This window comes from Notolabrus celidotus, chromosome 3, assembly GCF_009762535.1.
Source record: "Notolabrus celidotus isolate fNotCel1 chromosome 3, fNotCel1.pri, whole genome shotgun sequence".
Taxonomy (NCBI): Eukaryota; Metazoa; Chordata; class Actinopteri; order Labriformes; family Labridae; genus Notolabrus; species Notolabrus celidotus.
In genome coordinates, this window is record NC_048274.1 from 33,578,681 (window position 1) to 33,602,521 (window position 23,841).

Here is a 23,841-nt window from a genome sequence, read left to right on the forward strand (position 1 = left end):
GTGTTTGCTTGAAGACTCACTTTTTTCTCAGTATTTGTTTTCAAAAAGTATTTTTTAATGATTGTTTTAAGTGTTTATTCTAGAAATAAAGGCATATTCTTGTGAAATTTAGAAAATATTTTATAAAAACTCTGAATTCCATAAATATATGAACTTAATTGATTCCTTAGCCTCATTTTAATCATGTTTACCCTCAGAAATTACACTTAAGGGGTGTCTTTAAGGGTTGACACTTTTTGCAGTGTTCTCCTCCCCTTCCTCCTCCTCCTCCTCCTCCTCTGTGAAGACAGAGGGGGGCAGGTCCTGTTGTAGTGGGCTCTATTACTGCCTTGGCAGGTAATGCTGTGTCTCACACGGGGCTTTAAGAGCCTCAGTGCTTCTGTAGTTATAACTATAGCGAGGTGACCTCGTTTCAGCACCGCGGCTCGCTAACAGCTCCAGAGCACGGCAGAGATTTGGTCAGCCCCTCCCCGCCCGGTGCGTCTCACACAGCGGGTAACCAGGGCGCAGCCTCCGTCAACAGTTTCAGCACCAGCGGCGCGGAGCTGTCCAAACATTCAGCACTTTTCTTCTTCCTGGGGTGGAAACAAGATCACAGAGGAGAAACGAAAGCCAGGTTAAAGGCGAGGTTTCTCTAGGACCAAACGAGACAGCGTATTTCAGGATGGCGTCAAAATACTTTGGCCTCTTCGTCCTTTTCCAGCTTCTAGCCCTGAGTGTAGTGAGCCAGATATCTGCCTTCCCCACACCTACTACAGCTTCAACTGATGGTGAGTTGACCGATCTGCAAACGTGCAATGAAAAAAGAATGTGTTCTCTCGGTCTTTCATTGAGCTGTAAAACATTGTGCCTTCTAAAAACTGTGAGGAGAAATTATTGGAGCCAGTCAGTTGATCAAAGAAGATTTTTAAAACGCTACGAAGTGCAATTGGGTGAACTCTTTTCCACACATGGTGTCTTTAGTGTTGAGATTTAAACAACAGGAGGTTATAAACTCACTGTTAGTCATCTGGTGTGGAGAAACATGGGAAATAAAAGGATACGTGCAGAAATGTGACCAGTACAGGTTACACACCATGTGGTTTTATTGTCAATTAAGCTCATACAGCTAATAGTCATACCTTCTGAAATGTGTATGTTTCTGTATTTTTAATACATATTGGATCTTTTGTTCGTTATTGAAACATCAAGTAGCTTAAATCCATTTGCAAACCTGTTGAGTAAAATGACAGAGCAAAAATCAGACCCTCTACGCAAAGTTGGGCTCCCAGTCCTCCATGGGGACCAGCTGGATTTTGAACGACGCCTCGTCTCATGCTATGGCCGCCTGTGGTCTATTTTAGACGCGGTTTAATCTTTTGTTTGATAATCCGATTAAGCTCTGCCTCTGCTGTGGTTAGCTGGGAGGGCAGGGACGGTCACACAAGTCTGAAGGCCGGAGGCTACATTCATTTAAATGACAAAAAAAAAGAAGTCAGCCAGTCAAAGTTAAAAAACTGACTCTCTTCAATAACTCATATCTGTCTATGTGTTATAGCCTATATGTCTAAATCGCAAACGATTGGTCTGCATGTTAATGATTAAGTCTGCTTTAAGCCAAAAGTAAATCCTCTTTTTGTATTGCAGATAAAACTGTGTACAATAGACAGTTGACAGAGGAAAGACCACTACAAGAGCAGGTAAGTCCCCTTTTTTTTCCATGTCCCATAGCCAATTTTATCATCCAATATCCGGCTAAATAGGCTTTATGATCTCCATTCAAACAAGCTCAGTATTCACCTAGCAAACAGCTTATATCCTGTGTGGAAATTATTTGTTGATTGTTCTTTTTCCCAACAGATTGCTGAAGCAGACAGCGTGAAGGCTGCAGTACAGTCAGCTGGTAAGAGGAAACCTCACAGCCAATCAATTAAATGTATTTCCGCTTTGCTGAGTGCATCTATGTCACAGCATTTCCAGTAAAACAAGCTTCATTTGTAAAAAGAAAAAACAACTCATTAAACCACAATGAATGAGAGTTCATCATCTTCCTTCATTGCACTTTTTTTTCTCTGTTTTCATTCAGAGAGCAAGCGTCCTTCTGACCCCGAGTCACAGCAGGACCTTGATGATTTAACTGTGCTGAAGTCACTGGCTGATGGGCAGAAACCTAAAGACTCCACAGATGTGCCAAACAAAAAGGACGTCCTGTATGTTCCAGATGAGTCTGACTCGACCAAGAGCAGACGTCTGGCTGAGGACTACGACTCCACTAAGAACGGGATGGACTACGGCAAGTACCAGGGTACGCACACCTGTCACCACCTTATTCAACAACGCTCCGTCCTGGCATTGTTTGTAAAGTAAGCTTAACCACTGTGTTTGGTCTGAGTCCCTCTGCTTGTGTAGCCTTTGCCCCCTCAGATAAGAGCAGACCTCATGCCGCGTGCTTCTGTCCGTTGCTGGCAGGGCACCGGGCAGACATTTTAAGAAAGAGAAGGGAGAGAGAACACGTGTCTTTGATGGGGATCAGCAGGGACAGATAGAAAGAGTCAAAGACTGGACACGTGCCCGCAAGAGAAAAAGATTATCCCTTCCTTCCTGAGAAGCTACTGTTCTCGCTTCTTTTATCTCTTTACTGGAGAATTTTTATATTCATGGCTCTGATTTTTCCCATAGATACTGTCAGTATTTCATATCCGTCTCTTAGAAAGAGAAATTAAATATGCAATTTATTGGGACCCAGAATGAAGAAGGATAGTAAGCCCTTCAACTACAATACGGTCATCACACTGCAGCAGTAATTACAGAAAAAATAGCTACATAATGAAAACATTCCAGGACTGCGAGATAAACAAGACAACAAGATAAATATACTCATAAGTTATGAGGTAATATACAAAACATAACCAAATATTAAGATGTTGATTTATAAAAACACTATAAATAACTTCCTATCAGTTTAAGAACATTCACTGTGTCCGTTTGATAAATTTTGTATCCATACTTGTAAGTTTAGTCAAAATGCAACCATTTGCTGGATTAAACATTGATTTTAAGCCTGTTTAGATTTCATCAGATCAGCACACATTTCACTTTTAATGCACGAAATTTGATCTCTGGTTCAGTCAGCAGATAAAGCACAGTCTCAGTGGTGAGGTGACTCAGACACAAAGCGCTGAGTGCTTCATTTCATCGATTCACTTGGTCGGCTCTGCAATGACAAGCAGCTCGTCAGGTTACTCTCCGTCTAAAATTGGCAAACGCACTCCGAGGTTCACTTTTCATTCTTCCACAGAGGGACAAAAATAGAGCTGGTATTTGAAGATTTTTTGAGAAGTACATCAGTGATGATTCATGCCGCCAATACAGGCAGGAGTATTCTGGCCCTGCTTATTTTTATTGTGCGTGGACATCAGGCAGCAGCAGGGGTGTTATGTAAGAAAAAAAGCTGTAACTATTGCTCGTTTCTCTGATAGTAATGCAGATAGATGTGTGAAATTAAAGGTGACAAATGCTTTTCCTCTATTATGATGGAACCTTTTCAGATCTAATGAGAGCTAGGCCTATTTCTTAGTTGTGGAAAAGATGACAGAAAGATGGATAGAGTAGAGAGTTAGAAATAAAGGGGAAAACTGCCTCTTTAAAATAGATTAACAACCAAAGCAGAAACACCTACATAAAGCCAAAAGCATGATTAGAAAGTTACAAGTATTAACAATAAAGTCTCCACACAGATGACCCTGAAAGCTTTCGTCAAGTCGATGGCACTCCACTGACAGCAGAAGACATCGTCCAGAAGATCGCAAACAAAATCTACGAGGAGGACGACAGAGGAGTGTTCGACAGAATCGTCTCCAGACTGCTCAAACTGGGGCTGGTAGGTCAAGAGCTTGTTCTTTTGCATGCTGTTCAATTTGCGCAGCATGTCGCTTGACATTTATTCACACTTCTCTTTCTCCCTCGGCCTTCTCACCAAGAGAGGAAGAGAAGTGTGAATTAAGCTTTGTATCATGATCTCAGCTGTGACTTACTTTTTGCGACACTCAATAAGTAGTTTATTTGTGCCAAATTGCTCCCTGAGAGGGATCCTGAAGTGACAGTAATCAGTCTGTGATTCAAAGAGGCTGGCAGTCAGTACATGTTGTTCTGTTCTGGCTCAGCTTACTGCACATGTGTTACTACACTCGGTTGTTCTCAGACTGTCTTTCTCTTTGTCTCTGTGTAGATCACAGACAGCCAGGCGGACACACTGGAGTACCAGGTGGCCGAGGCTCTGCAGGATCTCATCACTAAAAATGCTAAGAACAACGAGATCGAGGATATGGAAAATAATGACCAAGAGCCCAGAGCGGAGCAGGATGACCAGGGTTCTGACGCAAACCCGGTAAAAACCAACAGAGAAGTGATAGTAGTGATGGCATGATGACACTCTGTGGGTTTACTTGCTTTTCTTATGCTGAACATCCTTTAACCCACTAAAATATTCAAAAACTAGGACGAGGTATTTGCATGTGGTAATATTCTTCTTTTCATTGGAGTATTTGAGTAAGCATATCCTTAAGAGCTAAGCTTATTATGGTTTCTTTACCCAAAATACATCACCATATGACCTTATGATCAAAACCATGATATGTGCGCAACTGTAAGCACTCTCAGCAGCAGAGATATCAGGAAACTGTGATTGGAGAACTGTGAAGGGTGTTGTCTGGATTGTAACAGCAGGTGCTAACAAATTATAAACATAGTTTGGAATGTTGCTTATACTACTGAGCAGATCAAATGCATACAAAACCCACTGTAGACAGCAACATATTATTATGAGCCAGATTCATCTCTCCACATACATGTATATTAAACTTTGATTCAGTTATAACTTCATTAAAAATGCATTAGAGGAAGGAAGGCACGATTTTCACTCAGATAATTATAAACAATTTATTCTCCAGGATACATGGGAGCCACCCAGGCGCCGCTACAATGACGATGAGGAGGATGAAGAGGACGATGATGATGAGATTGTGGATGAGGTGGACAGAGACGCAGAGGAAGAGCAAGACACAGGGGACAACACCTGGGAGAAAGATACCGATGAGGGCAACGAGGTGAGACCTGAAGACGGGCTCCAGGACCTGCAGTACTTCCCCAACTTCTACCGTCTGCTCCGGAGCCTCGACTCAGGTAAACACACACACACACACACACACACACACACACACACACACACACACACACACACACACACACACACACACACACACACACACACACACACACACACACACACACAAACAACCCTGAAGTGACATTTTAGATCACCACTTCACTGCATCCTCTGTCTAAAGATAGAAGTTCTTCAGATCGAGAATAGCACTGGAGAGCTGTTGGTGTCATGACATGTTTGTTCCTTAATGAGGGGTCAATGCTTGTTTTCTCCCCTGTGATTCAATTATATACCTAAGAAGTGAAATACACACACACACATGACTAATTATTTATAATCATCAATAAATGATCCTCATGACCCCCTACAGTCAGACACCATGAGGTGTCATTAACACCATGGCAACAAATTACTATTAACAAAGCATTGATGCTAGACGTGGGTTTTGAAATGATCCTCTGATGGTTTGCTGCTGCAGAACAAGACACTCAGGAGAGAGAGACACTGATCACCATCATGAAGACGCTGATTGACTTTGTGAAGATGATGGTGAAGTACGGCACCATCACGCCTGAGGAGGGAGTGTCCTATCTGGGTAAGACATAATCAAATTCTAGCACTGTTTATTGATACTCTAGTACATTCAGTGTTATAACATAAGACAGAGAACCGTACAATAGGATGCACAGTGATGGAAATCTTTCTTGTATTTGTGGTTGGGCTATTGGATGATGATGGGTGCCGTTAGAGTGATTGAAAATTGTGTTAACATATGCTCAATTTAAAGCTTTTTCCAGGCTTCACACAGCACACTCCACTCTGGATACACGATAAACAGTCCTGTTTTCTGTCAGTTTATTGTAATGTAATCATATCATCATGTACTTTCATTCTTTTAACAAATTAAGTTGGCTTCAGCGATTTTACAATTTACAAGAAGTTAAAACCAGCAAAATGGATATCTGTTTGTTTGGTTCTTACGGTCCGGGGTTGAGAGTTGTGCTGATTCTATGTATTACAGTGGAGTTATTGATTTGTTTGTTATTGATTTCAATAGATTGCGCAGCCCAATATGTGTGTGGCACATCTGAACAAAAGTCCATTCAGTCCACTGCCAAACCAGCCGACAAGCATTTCTCTGTAGTTATATGTGCTTCTACACGTTTGGCCAAGCTAACGTTCCCCCTGAGCCTGTGCAGCGGAGTGTGAAGCCTGCACAGACAGATTAGTGTCAGGGACACCCTATATAACCAGGCTTGGCTTTTAGAGCCGGCCATCACATCGGCAGCCAGTGGAAAGGTCAGCCACCTGTAAGGGACAGCTGTCATCTCTGTGTTTGAGCCTGAGGAAGCCTCAGACCCAACATCCTCTCACTCTCTCTCACTCACTCTCTGTTCAAATGACAGTTAGTCCAGACAGAAAGAAATAGAACTGATGAGCTCTTTCTAACATTTATCCACTTTAAAATCAGACCAGAAGATGTCAACTCATTTAGTCACAAGATTATCATCATTAATGATTAATGTGACATTTAGAGCCCCGGTGTGGAGTTTTTAATTGGTTATGAAACAGGCTTAAATTGATATTAATACCTCTCCATGACCTACTAAAGCAAATAAGACTATCAGCGTCAAGATTGTATTTTTATATATTTTAATTTTGAATGCCTGTAACTTCTGCTGCGGGGGAAGTGTAGGTCAAGAAGACTATGAAGAGAAAGCAGATAGAGACTTGTGTCATAAAACACTGCTTTTGCATGTACAGGGCAGAATCAGTAGAGATAAGGTGTGCCCCTTCATCCACAGGGGGCGCCAAAATCAGCACAAACCTGAAAATCCTCACAGGAGTTTTGAGTCAAATAATGTTGAAAAATGTTCCTCACACATTTCCAGAGTCCAAGGGGTTAACTTCTAGTTGCTTGATGTAGTCAATCTGAATGAAGTCAAGAATGGAGATACTTTGTATTTAGATTGTTATAAAGCATAGAAGATCAGTCGATAAACACATTTTGGAAAGCTTTCAAGAGCAAATGTCTTTTTGCTATATGCGCATAAATACATGATATCTATTGATTGATCACTTTAGAAATGCAATATGAAGCTAATCAGGCGTGGTTCACAATGTGCATGTTTCTCTGTAAGAGCCATGATTGAGTAATGTAACTAAAGCTAACCTTTATAGGATTAATCAATACTCCTTCGCATGACCCCCGCAGCAGCCTGCTCCTTGTTGTCTCTTAACAGAAAAGCAAAGAACACTGCTGACGTCACACACCAGAACAAATCAGGCGTATACCATTATACACCAGATATGGGTTTCCAAGACAACCACTCTGGCCTCATGTGGTATAGGTTGTAACAAGATAAGCCAATGGATCCCGCCATCGCCTAGCAACATGTTAATGCCTCCTTCCCCACTTCCACCCCCAACTGGCTGCGAGGCTCTGATGAGTCACCTCCAGGTAGACAACTGTACACACAGCTGTCAATCAACGCCAGCCTGCCTGAGGGTGATACAGGCCTGAGGAGAGAGAGAGATAGAGAGGGAGAGAGATAAGGAGGAAGATGGTGGGGGAGGAAGTAAAGTGATGTGTTTTTGTGTGGGAAGAGAATAATAGTCCTTCGTTGGCCACAGGTGGGAGAAGGCAGCTTGAAAACACAGGAAGTGAAAGGGATGGTGAGATGCTTTGATTCTAAGAAATGAAAAAGGAGGACAGAGGAAATTGTAAGGCTGTTTTAGTGGCAGCAGAGGGTTGGGCTAGGTGCTTCTCTTATCTCTTTGTTGTGCTTCTCTATTATTACCCAGAATCCTAATGTCCTGATGCTTTTTAAACTCCCTCAAGATCAAAGATGCAGTGTAGAAAAAAATACTGCTCTAACAATATATGTTATAATTCACAATATAGACACAGCTGGACAGACACCTCTTCTAAATCAATCTAATTCCATTTTTTATTTATGAGTAGAAGCCAGTATGAATATTAAATTTTATCATCAACAGTATCCACACAAAGTATCCTCTAAAGTCTTGCTCAGAGTGGAAAGCTCAAATAAATGCTGTTTTATTTCAAGCTTAAGTTTTACAGGTTTATAAATCATATAAAGTGAGGAAATATGTCAAACCATTAGCACTTCACAGCTCCTTGGCTGATCTCGGAAAAGACATATTGATACAGACCACAGATGGAGGAAATCTGGAGGGACGTAAAACTTGATTTAGAGTAAAAACAAACATTTGAGGCCTCATTAGCATCAAATAAAAAAGTATATCTACTTTTCCAGCACAGCTTGTACCACAAGAATCCCTCGTGTTGTTCTCATCATCCACTCTTAAGCTAACATAGTCAATGACAGTGCTGCAAGCTACAACAGAAAGGTGTACATTTCTAACTAACAGTAATGTAAAATAGATAGTATTAGGTAGCAAACATTGATGTTGTGTAATACTCGGTTGGTAGCTTTCGTGACCTAGCCAGACTTTGCAGATACTGATCAGTGGAGAAGCCGTGACATCATAGGTGTTGTCAGGTTCCCAACTCTCTCAAACCTTTAACACGGGAGTAAACATTGATAGAGCATGTGATAGTCCCAAGTGCAGAGGATAAATGGCCTCCACATGAATACCAGGAATAATGTAACATTAAGTAAATACCAGTCCTTTTTAATGTGCCTGTCAAAAATAATACGTGGTGCACAATGATGTGTAAACATGGATAATGGATGATGATATAACACATGATGATTGTAAGAACTGTACAATAACAAACATAATTTCTTATGGTGACAAGAATAGTGTAACTGTTCATAAGGGAGTTAAAATAATATCTTAAATGTTGGAAGAGTGTTTAAAAATGCTAAACAGACATATGCTACTGCAACTTGATATATCAGATGAAATTACATCTGATCTGTGGTGTTTGTGGATCTGCAGAACATCTGCTCCCTCTCTCTCTGAACATAGTGTTTACCTCTCTGTTAATCCACAGAGGATCAGTTAACACTTAACATCAGTTTCATGAGTTATGTGATCTGTATGGGTTATTCTCTGGCTGATTTAGAGTCTTTTAATTCTCTAATCTTGTTTTGAAAGCAATGGCCCCTCGGTTATATGTGAGGAGGATAGAAGACCGTGTTTATTAATAAAGGATCATTTCTCCTTATGAAAGCTCAATCTTCTATTTTTCAATATTTAGACTTGTGCTTTAAAAGTAACAAAGTGGAAAGATGGAAAGAGATTCTGTTTATCGCTACAGTCCTTGAACCTCCTTTTCAATGACAAGAAAAAAAAACTCCTTTTCAAATGGTAATCACCCTGTGAGTCACACAGACACAGCGTGGGATTTTCTAAAGGTTAAGAGGTTTTCATTCATCGTGTTTTGAACAAACTGATGACTCAATGTTTATTGCATCTAAAGTGAACTTATGGTCTGTCTCATCTGCAGAGAACCTGGATGCTATGATCGCCATGCAGACCAAGAACAAGCTGGGCAAGTCTCTGGGGCCTCCTGATTTCAATGGACCCAACGGTAAACAGTCCCATTAATTAACCTTCAAACATGCCAAACAGTATACAATCCAAACAGACTATTTACCGTGGATGGGATAATTTTATCATGTTATAAAACTTGTTGTCTAGGCAACATGGGAGCTATGAAGAAAGGTCCTCCTCTTAGCCAAGAAATAGTTCTGTCAGGATCACTCCCATCAAAGAGTTATCATTTGCATGCAATAAGCTATTTTATGTTATTTGTTCTGAGTGCTTCCTGCCGTTCCACGTTCATACATGGAATACCATAGCCTGAGGCAGGGGGAGCACACCTCTCATATGCATACATAAAAAGCTAAGGCAGGGAGAGCAGCAGCAAAGACCTCCTGTGCTGAACAGAGCAGGCATCAGTGATGATACGCATGACACTGGTGAAATTAGGGACAACATAAAAAGGAGGACTTGAGTTGGAGGCGGATTGCAAAGCGGTTTTGCAGAGGAAGGAAGCAGGAAGCGTAGACAGGCTTAAGCAGTTAAATAGAACACCCATTTAGACATTTTGCCAATTGCATGCATAAAGGTAAGCTGTCCGCTGACACAGGCAGGTGTTAAGGTCAGCTGACTTCCTGCCCTGTCTGAGCCAATGCTAACAAATGACACTTCAGTTTTTTGTACAGATTGAATAAGAATTAGTCTCTGAGAAGAGCAAAAAGAATATGCTTTAAAATGTCTACAACTGCTTTATGTAAAAGGACCTGCGACAACTTTTCTTAATGCTTGGTGTGCATTCTCTTTGCTGTAGGAAAAATTTTGGATGAGGATGACAACACCAAGGCTGAGGCCGCCAAGATGCAGAAAGAGTACGAGAACCTGAAAGACTCAACCAAGGAGGAGCAGCCATCATCAGAGACCAGTCAGTCCACATCCCACTGATGTCCTGGGGAAACATGATTAGCTTTGTTTTAGAGATATTTGATAATTTGCTTTAATAGTTTTGATAAAGCTTTACCATTTTGACCCTTGAATATGATAGTGCCTTGCAGACCTCATGACTCCTTTTTCAATTTGTTTTGTTCCTGTTGTTTTTTCATTTTTTTCACTTTATGGTTACCTTGTTTTGTATCCAAAGTTTCAAATAAATTCAGAATTTTCAAAAAATAGCAAATTCCCACCACATCGGTTCAATGAAGCCTCTTCTTTGCTCTTCCTCAGTGAGAGCGCCAGTCGAGGCATGGTGTGTTTTGACTCAGCGGGGCTGACATGATATAGACAGTGTGTTTCAAAGCCAATCATTGTTAAGTCCCTGTTTGTCTCTGAACTAGGCCAGTCCAATAACAGTGACAGGAAGGCACGTCACAGCTGCCGTTACTTCCTATTTCTGTCTATGCTCATCTGCCTAATCCATATAAACACACACGCATGTACACACCATCACAAACACACACAGTAAACGAAATAGAGTATCAAAATGAAGATGAATTAAGAGCAGAACGTTCCCTACTGCTGGATAAATAAAATCCTGAGTAATGTTAGCTCAAATCTATGTTATGTGTAAGTTTACATGCCGCTCCAAGCTGCATAGTATGATATTGAATCTAGAGTGAATAAACATACTGCATAACTCACCCATTAAGTCGGTCTGTTTTGAATCAGAAAGATCTGAAAAATAATTTTGGGCTGGGAGTTTAACTTGAAAGTTAAATTCTGGACAATCTCCTCTAACCCTGGATGTCCTGTTTCAACAACATTGTAAATAATTGATAAATGTAAAATGGCACTGTCATACTCTTTGGTGCAAAGGGGGCTCACTTAGAGTGCTGAAGTACTTCACAAGAAATAAAGGGACACAAAACTGTTTTCTGGATTCTAAAGCATCAAAGAGGACCAATGTTCATGTCTTCTCTCCTCTTTCTCTCCTTTCTTTCAGGTCAGCCAGGCAAGTCAGAGACGTATCTGGAGGCAATCAGGAAGAACATCGAGTGGCTGAAGAAACACAACAAAGACGAAGGCAAAGATGGTGAGACACACTCCACTCCGTCCTTCAACCAGTCAATCTAAACTGTTCTTTTTTCTCAACTCTTGTTAAATTATAAGAGCCAGAACAAGACAAACGTCCTCATTTGCAAGCCCTCGTCTCCTCATTGAAGTGACCCGGGTCACGGGCGGTTCTGAGGAGACGCGTTCAAGAACACAAAATTTAAAGGCTCTTTTGTTCCCTCTGATTTGCATTTGAAATGAGTGTGGGATACTGGGGTAGATGCCTCTCTCCAGATCTCATGAATATGGATCATTCTTCATGAGTCTGTCCTAATTACTAATGATTCAGCTTCCATAATAAGGGACAGAGAACTATTCATTTATTCCTTCCTACCTGTTCCTCAGCATTCACAGTCCTGGAGCATAATTAGCGAGGAAAGACCTTCACATTTTCCCCCAATCTGCGCTCTTATTTGGACAGTTGCTGCATATTTGTGTATTTATTTTTACTTTGGTGCACGTACTGTAACTGTCAGCGTTCTACAGAAGCAGCATGTGACCCAGAAACTGCAAAGCTGTGCAAACTGTATTGGTTTGACACATAACAGGAGGAGGCCTGCTGCTGGACTATCCACAGTGTAAAATCAATGCCCAGTGGTGCTTAATTAAGCAGCAGAGAATGAAATGTTAATGAGTTCTCGCTATTCAGGCCATCCATCCACTGGCGGTCATCTCTGCAGGACATCTAGGACAGAAAATAGACAACTGTACCAGCTCTGTGAGATTTATATTTACTGGTCATGCTCAGTGGCCTGATCTAATATGAGTCAATAAATGGGACATTCGGCCTTTGGGGAGTCAGAAAAACAGAAACGGATACAAAAATTTGACCCAGATTTTTACGTTAAAGCAGAAGAAAGACAGTGAAAAGAAACGAGGCTGACACTAAGCTTATAACGCCGCAGAGTGCAGAGCAGCAGGGAAGTTTTGTTCAGTGCTCATCCCCGACCTGGCTCTATATAGGACACTTCATTAGCATGCTGGTGTGTGTGGAGTGGTTGTCTGGGGCAACAGGGGCCTCCCCTTCTGCCAGTCAGGGCTCTGGGCAGAGGAGACAGACTGATCATGGTATCAGGACAGAAAAACTCAGACTGAACACGCAGTAAAGGTCACAATGTGCTCCAACAATCACCTAATTTACCAGAAGTGGGGCTTTCAAAAATGATATCTACTTTTCTAGCACAGCTCGTACCAAAATCGCTCGTGTCGTTCTCATCAATTGTCTTGTCTGTCCAAAGAAAAGTACAGCTGGAGGAGAACAAAAGCTCTTTCAACAACAAAAAAAAGCAGTGTCATAGAAACAGAGCGGGAAACAAGCCATTTATTGTGTTTACTCTACCAGAAGCACCCATTAGGACAATCTCTGTGTGTGCTCAAATGTGTGTGCGTGTGTGTTTACGCCTACACATCACACAGATTAGCCAGAGGAGCAGATGGGCTTTGAGGCGACATCCTGGTTTTGCCTGTTGGCTCCTCACAGTCAAGATTGGGAAAAATGGTGCTGTCTCTAAACACATTCTGTTAATCCCTCACACATGTCACGTTTTTCAGAAAGTGTATCTTATAGAGATGTAGTGATTTGATATGATGATAGCCGTCGGTCCACTTCCCTGTCCTCTCTACAGTCTCAGAGCAAGGAGAAATGTGCAGCAGATGTTTGCTCTGCTGCTCTCTGAAACTCATTTTTTTCTTTGATGGATGATACAGTCAGGCTGTTTTTATATCTAAGTATAGCCACATCCTGCTGTGTCTTCATGGTGCTTTATTTAATGATAATAAGGTGAACTCAAATGGTGCTTCAAAAAATTAGATGTGTTTTTAAAAGTCTACGAAGCTCTTAGTACATTAGGTAATCTGGTTTGTAGTTTTAAATTACTCCTTCTACTTCTGCATTAAATAAGTCAAATGTTTCACTCTGTGACCTTTTGCTTTTCTTATTCAATGCTTGTATCTTCTTAACCCCAGACATGCTAACTCTGACCTTAATCTGCCTTGATAATGAAGCACCGCACCAGATTATGTCTTGTTTGGGTGTGCCATCGTAGGAGGGCAGCGCTGAAGGAGTTTACTGTCTGATCTATCCAGGATCAAACCAGCACAGCTTCATGATTTACCCCCCCCCCCCCATCATAGTCACAACAATTCTATTTGTGCATGCTATTTCCAGATTATGACCTGTCCAAGCTGAAGGACTTCATGGACCAGCAGGTTGACTCGTACATTGAGAAGGGAATCATTGCCAAAGACGAGGGCGACACCATCAAGAGGATCTACAGCAGCCTGTAACGCCATCGTCCTCCCTGGCCTGTACACACAGGACTGAATCTGAATTAAAGAACTCCAACCAAACCCTGATTATTAACAGTTATTTCCCATGGCATGGTAAAGTATATACTGTGTATTCAAATCTACCTGCTAAGAGGAACTTGTTTGCCCTCCCAGACATTCCCAAAATGCATCGAGAGAAGTGATTTAATCAAACTCAATCAATGAAATGATAGAGATATTCTACAGCTACCTAACTGATAATATTTGCACGCAAAAAATCACAACGTAAAAATGAAAAGTGTATGATTAATAGAAAATTAAAGTATTTTATGTTACCAATTCACCAATAAATTGCTAGCATTTACTCCTGAATCCTGAGGGAAGTGAATCCTACGAGTATGATGCTGTAGCTTCGCCATCAACTACTGTCTCTGCTTCATTTTTATATCAAGATGTACTCATTCTGTGTAACCTGTCTTAGACAATTATATTTCTTTTTTTCCAGTGTTTATGTAAGATCTTTATGTATTTCTTGCTTTTTATTTTACCAAAAATATATTTGTTGTGTATCATGTCAATGCCCTCTGAACTCCTGTATTCAGTTCTGCTGTAATTCTTCTGGAGCCCACTAGAGGGCAGTGTCTGTACCATCACTTCTCTCTGCATGTCTCTGTGAGTTCGACATATCCATCTCTGTAGAGCCAGAAGATAAGTATTTTTAAATGTAAATATTTGTGATTTTTTCCTAAAGTTTAAAAGCAATTAAAACATTGCCTTTTCTTTATCTGTGTACTTAACTGTACTAAAAAAAAAGTGAACCCCACACACTCATGAAAACACTTCCTGTAGGTTTAAATACACATTTAATCTCCCAGATAAAACAATATCATTTTAAAGCACAATAAAACAGCTGTTACAGACAGTTCTCCGCACACATAAATAATGCATTCACACCTCAAAAAATAGAGCACTCCCTTCTGATTCCGAAGAAAAACAGCTTCAATGAGGCAAACGGGACGTGTTCAAAGGCGCAAGTCCATCCACTGCTTCTGTTTGTGGTGAGCTCGTACTGGGTAAACACTGATGAGGAAGGCCTGAATACACTTTCCAATGACACTATTCTAGGAGGGGATTTAGAACATCAGAGGCGGTTAGCAAGTCTAACAAGCTAATCCTCCTGGAGTTGCCTAATGCGTTGTGCCTGTTTGTGTGCGTGTGTAAACGTGCAGCAGGTGGGTTCTGTACAGCAGCTTCAGTAGCATATGAGGAGTGGGCGGGGGCGTGTGCTCTGATGCTATTTATACGAGGTGCTCCCCTCTCACTGCTAAGTCTCCAGGTCAAACTGTACAAAACAATAACAATCATAGACATTGTCGTTGCATATCAATAAATAAAAGGCAAACAGGACGCTTGTTGAATGAGGGTTTGGTAAAAGCAAAACATAAAAGAGGAATTAAGCGTTGAGGTTGTGGTAGTGTTTTTGTGTGTGAGCATGTATAAGTCTGAGACGGGTCCTTTATATTTCCTGGTATGACGTTGTGGGGGCCGTGTAGTCCTCCTCGTTGTTCCTGTTGGTGCAAAAACAGAGGACAGGTGTCATTTTTCAGCAGATTCTTCACATTATTTTGTGCATAAACACACAGACACTTTCATTCACTCCTTTCTTATCTGTCTCCCTCCAATAACAGTCACCACAGCATCTAGGTGAGTGCACTCTGTGTGTGAATAATAGATGAGTTTAACCAGGCAACAGTATTGTCCTCTGTCACAGCTGAAGGCTCAGCGGGCCTCTTTGTACAATGAAACAATGTCTTGAGCTTGATAAGAAAGTTGAACTTTTTAAGGGTTGTTCTGTCAAAAATACTTTTTGAGGAGAAACTCTTGACAAGGTCTGGAGAACAGTCTGACGCCGTCAAAGATACAAGTAGGTTGAGAAATATGGTAGGTTAAAAAGCAGTCCAAGATAGAAAGGAAGGTTAAAAGTGACGTTGAAAGAAGAATTGTGGGCAGAGACAGAGACTTCTCTTTACTGGAAAGCCTTCTAATGGATGTAAGAATAAATCTTTTAAGGCTGTAAGATTTGCACAGAAATGTTGAGAGCAGCTCAGTCTTCAGGAGGAACTAGGAATCATCCCAACAACTTCCAAATTGACTTATTTCTTGAAGGGATGTTGTAGAGAGTAAACTGGTCTAACCCCATTTTCTTTGTCTCTTATTAAAACCATTTAGATAAGTATATATTGCACTTTGTCTATGAGTTTGACTATACCACTAAAGTATATCTTCCTTTAGAATTATCATTTTAAAATTCACAATTAGAGCGAGGCCTAGGTACAAAGAACTATCTGATTAAATTTGATAGTAACTTTCTTTACCTCGTGAATGAAACAGAAATGTAAACCTCCGTTCACAGCTTTAAGATTTTTGCTTCAAGACCCTCCAGATTTTGAATAACCAAGTTGGGCAATTCTAGTAGAATAAAACTAAACTAAACTAAATTAAACTAAACTAAACCAAAATAAACTAAACTAAACAAACTAAACTAAACTAAACTAAACTAAACTAAACTAAACTAAACCAAACTAAACTAAACTAAACTAAACTAAACTAAACTAAACTAAACTAAACCAAACTAAACTAAACTAAACTAAACTAAACTAAACTAAACTAAACTAAACTAAACTAAACTAAACTAAACTAAACTAAACCAAAGCAAACCAAACTAAACTAAACTAAACTAAACTTAACTAAACTAAACTAACAGAACTAATCCAAACCAGACCAGACCAAACTAAAGTAAATAAAACTTAACCAAAAATAATTAAATTAAATAAATTAATAATACAACTTTACTAAATAAACAAGATAACAATGAAATAAATAAATAAAATGCATAGCAATAAGTTAAATAAAATGAAATGAAACGTAACCAAAAACTGAAATAAATAAATAGAACTAATCTAAATAAATGAAATAACAATAAAATAAATAAATATTTATATAAGGATTTTCATTAACCCACCTATCCTCCATCAGAACAGACTTTTTTGTGATATACTCTCTACTGACACACCTAACAAGCTAACATTTTAATTCAAACCTGGTCCTCTTTGCTATGCACTTGTTCTTACTCATAAATGTAGAAATGTTACACTGATTACTTTAATATGTCAGTTATTCGGTTTTAAGAATCTATGTGTTTCACATTATTCCTACCATGTTTTCTAAGATTTAATTCATATTTTATCACTCCCTTTTTAAAGTATGTTAAAGACTTATTGAGCCCTTTGCAACTAGTGCAACATGATGGCTGTAAAATGAAGTTACAGAGTTTTCTCTTGATGTAAACCCATCCATGTTTACTGATATCAATCTAGGACATGTGTAGGTATAGACCTACTAAAGGGCAGGTATGAATCTATTAACCTCTTCCCACAGCTCAGCTGAAGAAGGTTGTGGTTGATTCATTTCCAGCAGGCATGCGGCCTGTGTTTGCTCTGGGACCGTGTGGAAACAACGACATGATTCTCTGTTTGTTTAAACACAGTGCGGCTCGTTTGGTGCGGCAGGAGTCAGAGACGGAGACGCAGCTTTAACACGAGGCTCAGATTTCCTTCAGCTGCTGGGTAAACATTCAGAGACTAAATTAAAAACTTGAACATTTGCTTAAGGCTTTACTTTCATCAAACAAATCACAGATTTAGCTTAACTACCAACAGGAAATGTTATCATGGTGATTGCATACTTTCTGTCTTGACACACTGACAGAGAGCATGTTAAATATTTAATAATACCTCAGACATAATGGCCTTAAGGATTTATTCTTTTTCCCTTTCTGGTGTAAACAAATCAATTTTATATTAATAATAAAAAAATGAAACAAAGAGTTAAATGAATATTAATAGCCTGTGAATGATTTTTAGGTTTGACATGGATGGAGCTGTTCAGTAGATGAATGTGAAAAGACTCCTCTTGTTTTTTTTAGTACAGAACTCCATCATGACAAGTAAGCAGATAAAAGGGGACAACTGATGACAGTTGTGCTGCTGCCAAACAAGTTGTGTTGTGTCCTGAAGCTAACGTGAAGGAAATCAACAGAACAGCTGCTGCAGGAGGACCTGTATCCATGCTGCAGTCACAATACTCTGAGCACATCACACTTTCAGAGAGCCTGAAGTGAGCAACAGAAACTCACACTCACTGCGAGTGTGGAGAGAAGTGCTGCAGTGTGACTCAGGCCCGACTGAACTGAAACTACCAACAATGAGGTTATTCCAGGCATCCATCACTACTTCACTACCGAGGAGCTCTATGTGTTTGAACATGCCGGGTCAGGGAAGCACGCTCAGGCCTGATTCAGCAAGCCAAATCTCCTGCTAAATACCTGACTGTTGCATAACATGGCATCTGACGAGTGGGCCAAAACCCCGATTGCTGTCTATGATTCTGTCTGTGAGAACATTTTCTCTCCAAGTGCATTTGGCTTCTCTTCCTGCTGACTGAGACTTCTGAGCTCAGGGAGTGTCTGGGAACAGTTTTCAGGAGCGCTCTTAAGGCCGAGTTTATCTTTGGTTGCACATTAAGGGATTCTCTGCTTTGGGGAAAGGGGCCTTAAGTGGTGACAGCTTACTGACAAAAGCACTTAAGATTTTACCTCAACTCCAACCTGCAGATAAAGACATTTTCTGATACCGTTATTTTTCCTTCCAAATATCAATCTCATGACTGAGACAAGAGCACGAGCTGATATCAAGTACCCCTCCAGTAGTTGTAAGATTAAAATAACATAGTATTGGAGGAAAACACTTACTGAAGCTAACACTACACCTGTTATGGTTCAGAATAACTGACTTGAAACTTTTTGAGGGATTATATTGAATGTATACGTTTTGAGCTACACTGGAGGAGGACAATGATTCTGGCATTGGATTCCAACAACTCCAAGCAGATGGTGTAGCCACATAAACAAACGGTCTCTGTCTTATAATCCCTTTTTAAATGTTGTACAATAGTCCAACACAGATAAAAGACTCTTGTCCCAACAGAAGCCAAAATGAAACCTGAGTATTCTTGCTGACAGGTAAACATCATCTTAATGAGGCCAGTAAGGCCTTGCAATGGTCTGAAAAAGTGCACACCAAACACCTGCACGCACAACAACAAAGAAGCAGCCGTTTGCTCTGGGTCATTGAATGCCTCACCTTACTTCCTCTTCTTTCAGCCTGCGAGCTGCCTGCTTTGACTGTTTTATTTGCAAGTCCAGTCTGTGTAAGAAGTCTTTTGCTGACAGCTCCTCAGGCTGGGGGGGTTTGGAGTCCTCAGGGGGAGGGGAAGGGGGAGGCGTGGGTCCCTCGATGTCCTGCGTCACAACACAGGGTGAATCTGCCTCCTGGCATGCTGCTTCAGCGTCCCCATCAGGAGACTCCAGAGACAGTCCGTTGAAAATGAAGCGCCTCTCCGACAGCACGGGGATGTTGAGGCTGTTCTTTAGAAAAATGCAGTCATTGCTGAACAGCTTATTGGCTCTCTTCACCTGCTCCATCTGGTGTTTAAAAACAACAGAGAAAGAGACCCTGAAAAAGGCACCCCAAACACGAACAGAGCACTTCCTCCTTTCTTTTAAATGTTTACACTTGACCTGAGGTTCAACTGTTTCTTTGACACCTTCAGCAAGAACCATGGTGACATTAAACAAACATAGATGACAGTAATAATAACCACAGTTACTGGAAAATCAAACATGTTATCATATCTGGAATCGTGGTGAAGCCTTTGTACTGTTTGTCTGTGCTTTAGTGTTTCAGTGAAGAAAAAACAGACAAAACTTAGACTGTAGGGCTCAATTTGGTACACAAACATGATCAACACAAACTTTCATGCTGCTAACACAACAGTTTGTCTAAAATCTGCCATGCAAGTGAACCCCAACTGTTATTAATATCATCATTGAATTAGTTCTGGTAGTATTTTTAAGGTATGTACGTATGTTTACCTGGAAAGAAATGATTCGTAGTCTTAGTTTTTGCAGAAAATCATTAAATATTAACTTTTAGTAAGTGATGCAGTTTGTTAGCAGCTGTTTGAGGATGTTAAACTGAATAAATGAGGAATCATTTGCTATTCTCAGTCTTTAAATGGAGATTAAACCACTTATCCAGCAGTTTATTATCTCTTTTCCTATACTTTAGCAGATATAAATCAAGGAACTCAAACGGCATCAGATGCTGTTTTGTCTGTTTTTCATGGATGTCGTCATGGTGAATCTCCATCAAATCAGCAGCAGTAGCTGTGGATGAGTCACAGCAGACTCACATGTAGAGTTTATATTAAATAAAAAACATACAATAAAGTAGAAGAAACATTTCATCTCTATTGATATATATCTCAAGAAAGCATCTTGGAGCTGCCTGGATGAACCTGATGGGGTTACTTCAGGTGAAGGTTTTGCAGCTTGACTTTTATTGATTAGGTTTAGTGGCCAATTTATGCAAAATTAATGCACATTTAAAAAATAAACACATGCTGCATCTTGGGCTATTTGCGTGAATGAAAGTCTGATGAAGTCAGGCCTCCAGGGCAGAAGCCACCTTGTTCAGGCTGCCCTAATTCTCCAACTTCCCTTAAATTCATTTACAAGTATCCTATGACTTTTAATAGTTGGCTCTCACAGCTGTCAACATACCTCACAGGTTTAGTGCTCAAAACATGGAAGTGAAACAGAAGTGAAAAAACACTTTCACTCCACTTTGGAGAAGTGAAATACATTGAAAGTTTGAATGTGTTGAATAAAAGCCTCCTTCACTAAGCGTGTAAGATACTGAAACTACATTTCCTGAGAGTTCTGCCTGATGCAAGAGCCATCTAACACTGGATGTTTCTCTGCTTTAATGAGATATTTCACAGCTCGAGTTCATCAAATGGGAAAGACTGTGACAGATCAATGAATTCAGGAGCAGGCATGATGTCCACATGATAAAGTCCTGATGTTGTGTTTGCCTCCTCTTCTCTGTCAGGATCAGATACACACAGACTCATGTTATATTCTGTCAGATCTTGTTGTCTCTTGTTGGTGAACATCAAAGCCTCACATTGCAGTGTTATGTAGCAGCCTTACCGTGACTCCGTATTTGAGAGCAATCCCCTGCAGGGTGTCACTGTCTGTAACCCGATGCTCTATGTATTTCTCCCCAAGAGAGGCCGTGACGCTCGCTGTGCTGCCGTAGGACCGGATCTTGGTTCTGGCCAGGCTCTGGGACAGTTCGCTCTCTGACTCGGACCCGGACCTGGACCGAGGGAAGATGGGCTGGCCCAACCGTCCTCCTCCATCCCGCATCGGCAGGACGGGCGAGAACTCCGCCATCTTCTCTCGGATAGATAAAGAGCCGACAGCCTCTGTTTGCTCTAGAGCTCCGGGGGACCTGCTGGAGAGATGCGAAGAGCTGATTCAAGCGGCAGGGAGATTCCCATCCCCGGTCACATTCAGCATGACAGCCCGGGGGAGAAGGGACATGTTTCGGGGACCACTACCTCACGGCTCGCTTTGTCATAGATCCGTTACGTTGACGTAAAAACGTAAAGAACGTTGAACGTCCAGCAGGAACAACAAATAGTACCGCTTCCGGTTGGAATTTCAAAATAATCAACAATACCAAATATTATTAATGTTATTTCGTACATTTTTCTAAAGAAATGAAATACCACACAACTGAGGGGTTTAAGTAGCCTGTTTATAACATAGACTGTATAAAATATGGACGTAGTATCCATCTGTTTCTGAAGTGCTGTTTTGAGGCCAAGGCAGCAGCCATATTGCTACTGTCTAGCTATTGTGATGTAAAGAGGCGGGCTTTGAGCCTCCTAGCCAACAGCTACAGTGTTCCCGTCTGTCAATCAAGTCAGCTGTGCCTCTCATTGGAAGACTCGTAATCTCACTATCTTCAAAAATTGCTGTGTTAGAAAAAAAGTTCACCCCCGTCCAGACTACACTCGTCTTTGGAACCAGGCTGTAAACATGTTTATTTCTGCTGTAAAGATCGGCTTTTTTGAATTGGTGTATATGTGGTTTCCGGTACTTCCGGAGCCAGCCTCAAGCGGATCCTCAATGAACTGCAGTTCTTAACCAAGCAAGCCGGATTCGACCCTGGTGGTGAAGCTTTCAGCTGTGTGTCTGCCCCCTGGTGGCTGGCTGCAGTATAGGTCAAATAATCCGTCTCCCCCATTCATTTGAATGGGGGAGCAGTCAAACTTTAAAAATAAATACACGTTGTACGAATGTTTCTCACATCCGTATGCTGTGGTGATATGTAGTTATTATTTGACTGTTTTGTGTTCAAGGACTTTTTTTCCTGAAAAGTTTCTTTTTCGTTAGTTATTAGAGTTTAAAAAACGGGGTTTTACTTCCGGGTTTCCTTTGATTCACAGCCGCTGTGGAGTGAAGCTTCAAAGGACACACAGCGTCTTGTGACGTTATGCTGTAGGGCGGAGCTTATTACTGTGGCTTCACAGCATAGACTGTATAAAATATGGACGTAGTATCTGTGACGTCACCCATCTGTTCCCGAGAGCTGTTTTGAAGCAAATCGACGGCAGCAGCCATATTGGTAATGCGGAACTCAACTAGGCAGAGTGTGACGTAGTGTGAGTCTCTTAGCCAATGGCTGTGTGTTCCCGACCGGGAGTCACGTCAGTCGTGTCCTTATTTGGGCAAACTCATAATCTTAATATCTTCTTAACCGTCACGTTAGAAAAAATTCACCCTCGTACAGTGTGTGCCATTAGAGAGATTAGCGTTGTAGGGCCAAGACGTGTTTTGAACCAGGCTGTAAACATGTTTATTAATGCTGCAAAGATCGTCTTTTTCCCATTCATATCTATGTGGTTTCCGGTGTTTCTGCAGCCAGCCTCAAGCGGATTTTCGATGTATTGCAGTTTATATCACTTCCAATTGGCTTCATCGTTTGAGACCGGAGTTTGCCGCTTGCTTCACAGGCTCTGGCTGCACAATGGCAGCGCCCAGGAGGGGGATTTTTTGGTTTCAGAACCGTACAACGGGAAGAGGCGGAGCAACGCTGTCCAATTTTATTTACAGTCTATGTTTTTAACACTTCTGCATTGGACTCATATTTTTAGACCGGAGGTTGCTGCTTGGAGTAAACTCAAGCACTCAAGAGGTCAAGAGACCTTATTAATTGTCGTACTTCTACAAAATAACAAAGTCTTTTTCCTGTCCACTTCAGCTAACTTTAGCTAACTTTGTAATGTAAATATTTGATAGCCATGATTGCAAACAAGATAGTGGGACACCCACATTTTTCCTAACTACTAAAACTGTCAATTGTTATATCAACCTTCTTTCTTCTATCAATCTTCTTTCTGAGAAGCCAGACAGACTAAAGCAGCTCAGGTGTATGGCATAAAAGTATGCAAAGAAAGTTTATTTTATAATTTGGTATGCAAGGACACCTAACAACTAAACCTAGTCGTTAACTGATTTAAATTAAGTTCAGTAAACTACTTGCACCTCTTTATGTAACCCATAAAAATTGGGCCTTAAGGTAAAACCTGGATTAGAAAACTAAACGTGTGTCATTACTTTTGGGGGCTTCATTGTTTCAGTATTGTCTATACAATGTGAATTTTCCTAAAAACAATTATCTGTAATAATGAAAGTACATTTTTTGACTTCTCACTAATACAAAGCTTGTTCAGGAGTTTCAGTTCCATTGCAGATATTTCCTATGACCCCCTTATCCTTAGAAAACTGTTTTACAGTGATCCCTTATTTGCTTCAGTGATAGGTTTTTTAAAAAAAAGTTTCAAAATTAAGCTTCTGGCTCAATTAGTTGACTCACTTCTTTCTTGTGAAGGACTGGAGGGATCCTTTTACATCAGTTGGAAACATTCAGCAG

General features: G+C 40.7%; 2 protein-coding genes across 3 annotated transcripts; one reads left to right on the forward strand and one right to left on the reverse strand.

Annotated features, from left to right (window-relative positions):
- The first annotated feature begins 260 nt into the window (after nt 1-260).
- scg3 (secretogranin III) lies at nt 261-14,717 on the forward strand. Of its 2 annotated transcripts, none has more exons than XM_034678629.1 (12): nt 261-770; nt 1,627-1,679; nt 1,840-1,882; nt 2,066-2,284; nt 3,717-3,859; nt 4,208-4,366; nt 4,929-5,160; nt 5,622-5,738; nt 9,585-9,668; nt 10,431-10,541; nt 11,556-11,645; nt 13,833-14,717. In XM_034678629.1, exons 1-12 carry the CDS (start codon nt 665-667, stop codon nt 13,949-13,951), a joined length of 1,476 nt encoding a protein of 491 aa, XP_034534520.1. In that variant the 5' UTR covers nt 261-664; the 3' UTR covers nt 13,952-14,717. The 2 variants fall into 2 exon arrangements, with proteins under 2 accessions (XP_034534520.1, XP_034534521.1); XM_034678630.1 differs by having other exon boundaries at nt 262-770; nt 2,066-2,272.
- A 62-nt stretch (nt 14,718-14,779) lies between these two features.
- On the reverse strand, nt 14,780-21,515 carry lysmd2 (LysM, putative peptidoglycan-binding, domain containing 2). The gene is made up of 3 exons (XM_034680703.1): nt 21,048-21,515; nt 19,135-19,475; nt 14,780-15,501 (listed from the first exon to the last, which is right to left on the reverse strand). The coding sequence occupies exons 1-3, from the start codon at nt 21,291-21,293 to the stop codon at nt 15,450-15,452; spliced, it is 639 nt and encodes a 212-aa protein (XP_034536594.1). The 5' UTR covers nt 21,294-21,515; the 3' UTR covers nt 14,780-15,449.
- Between the last annotated feature and the right edge of the window lie 2,326 nt (nt 21,516-23,841).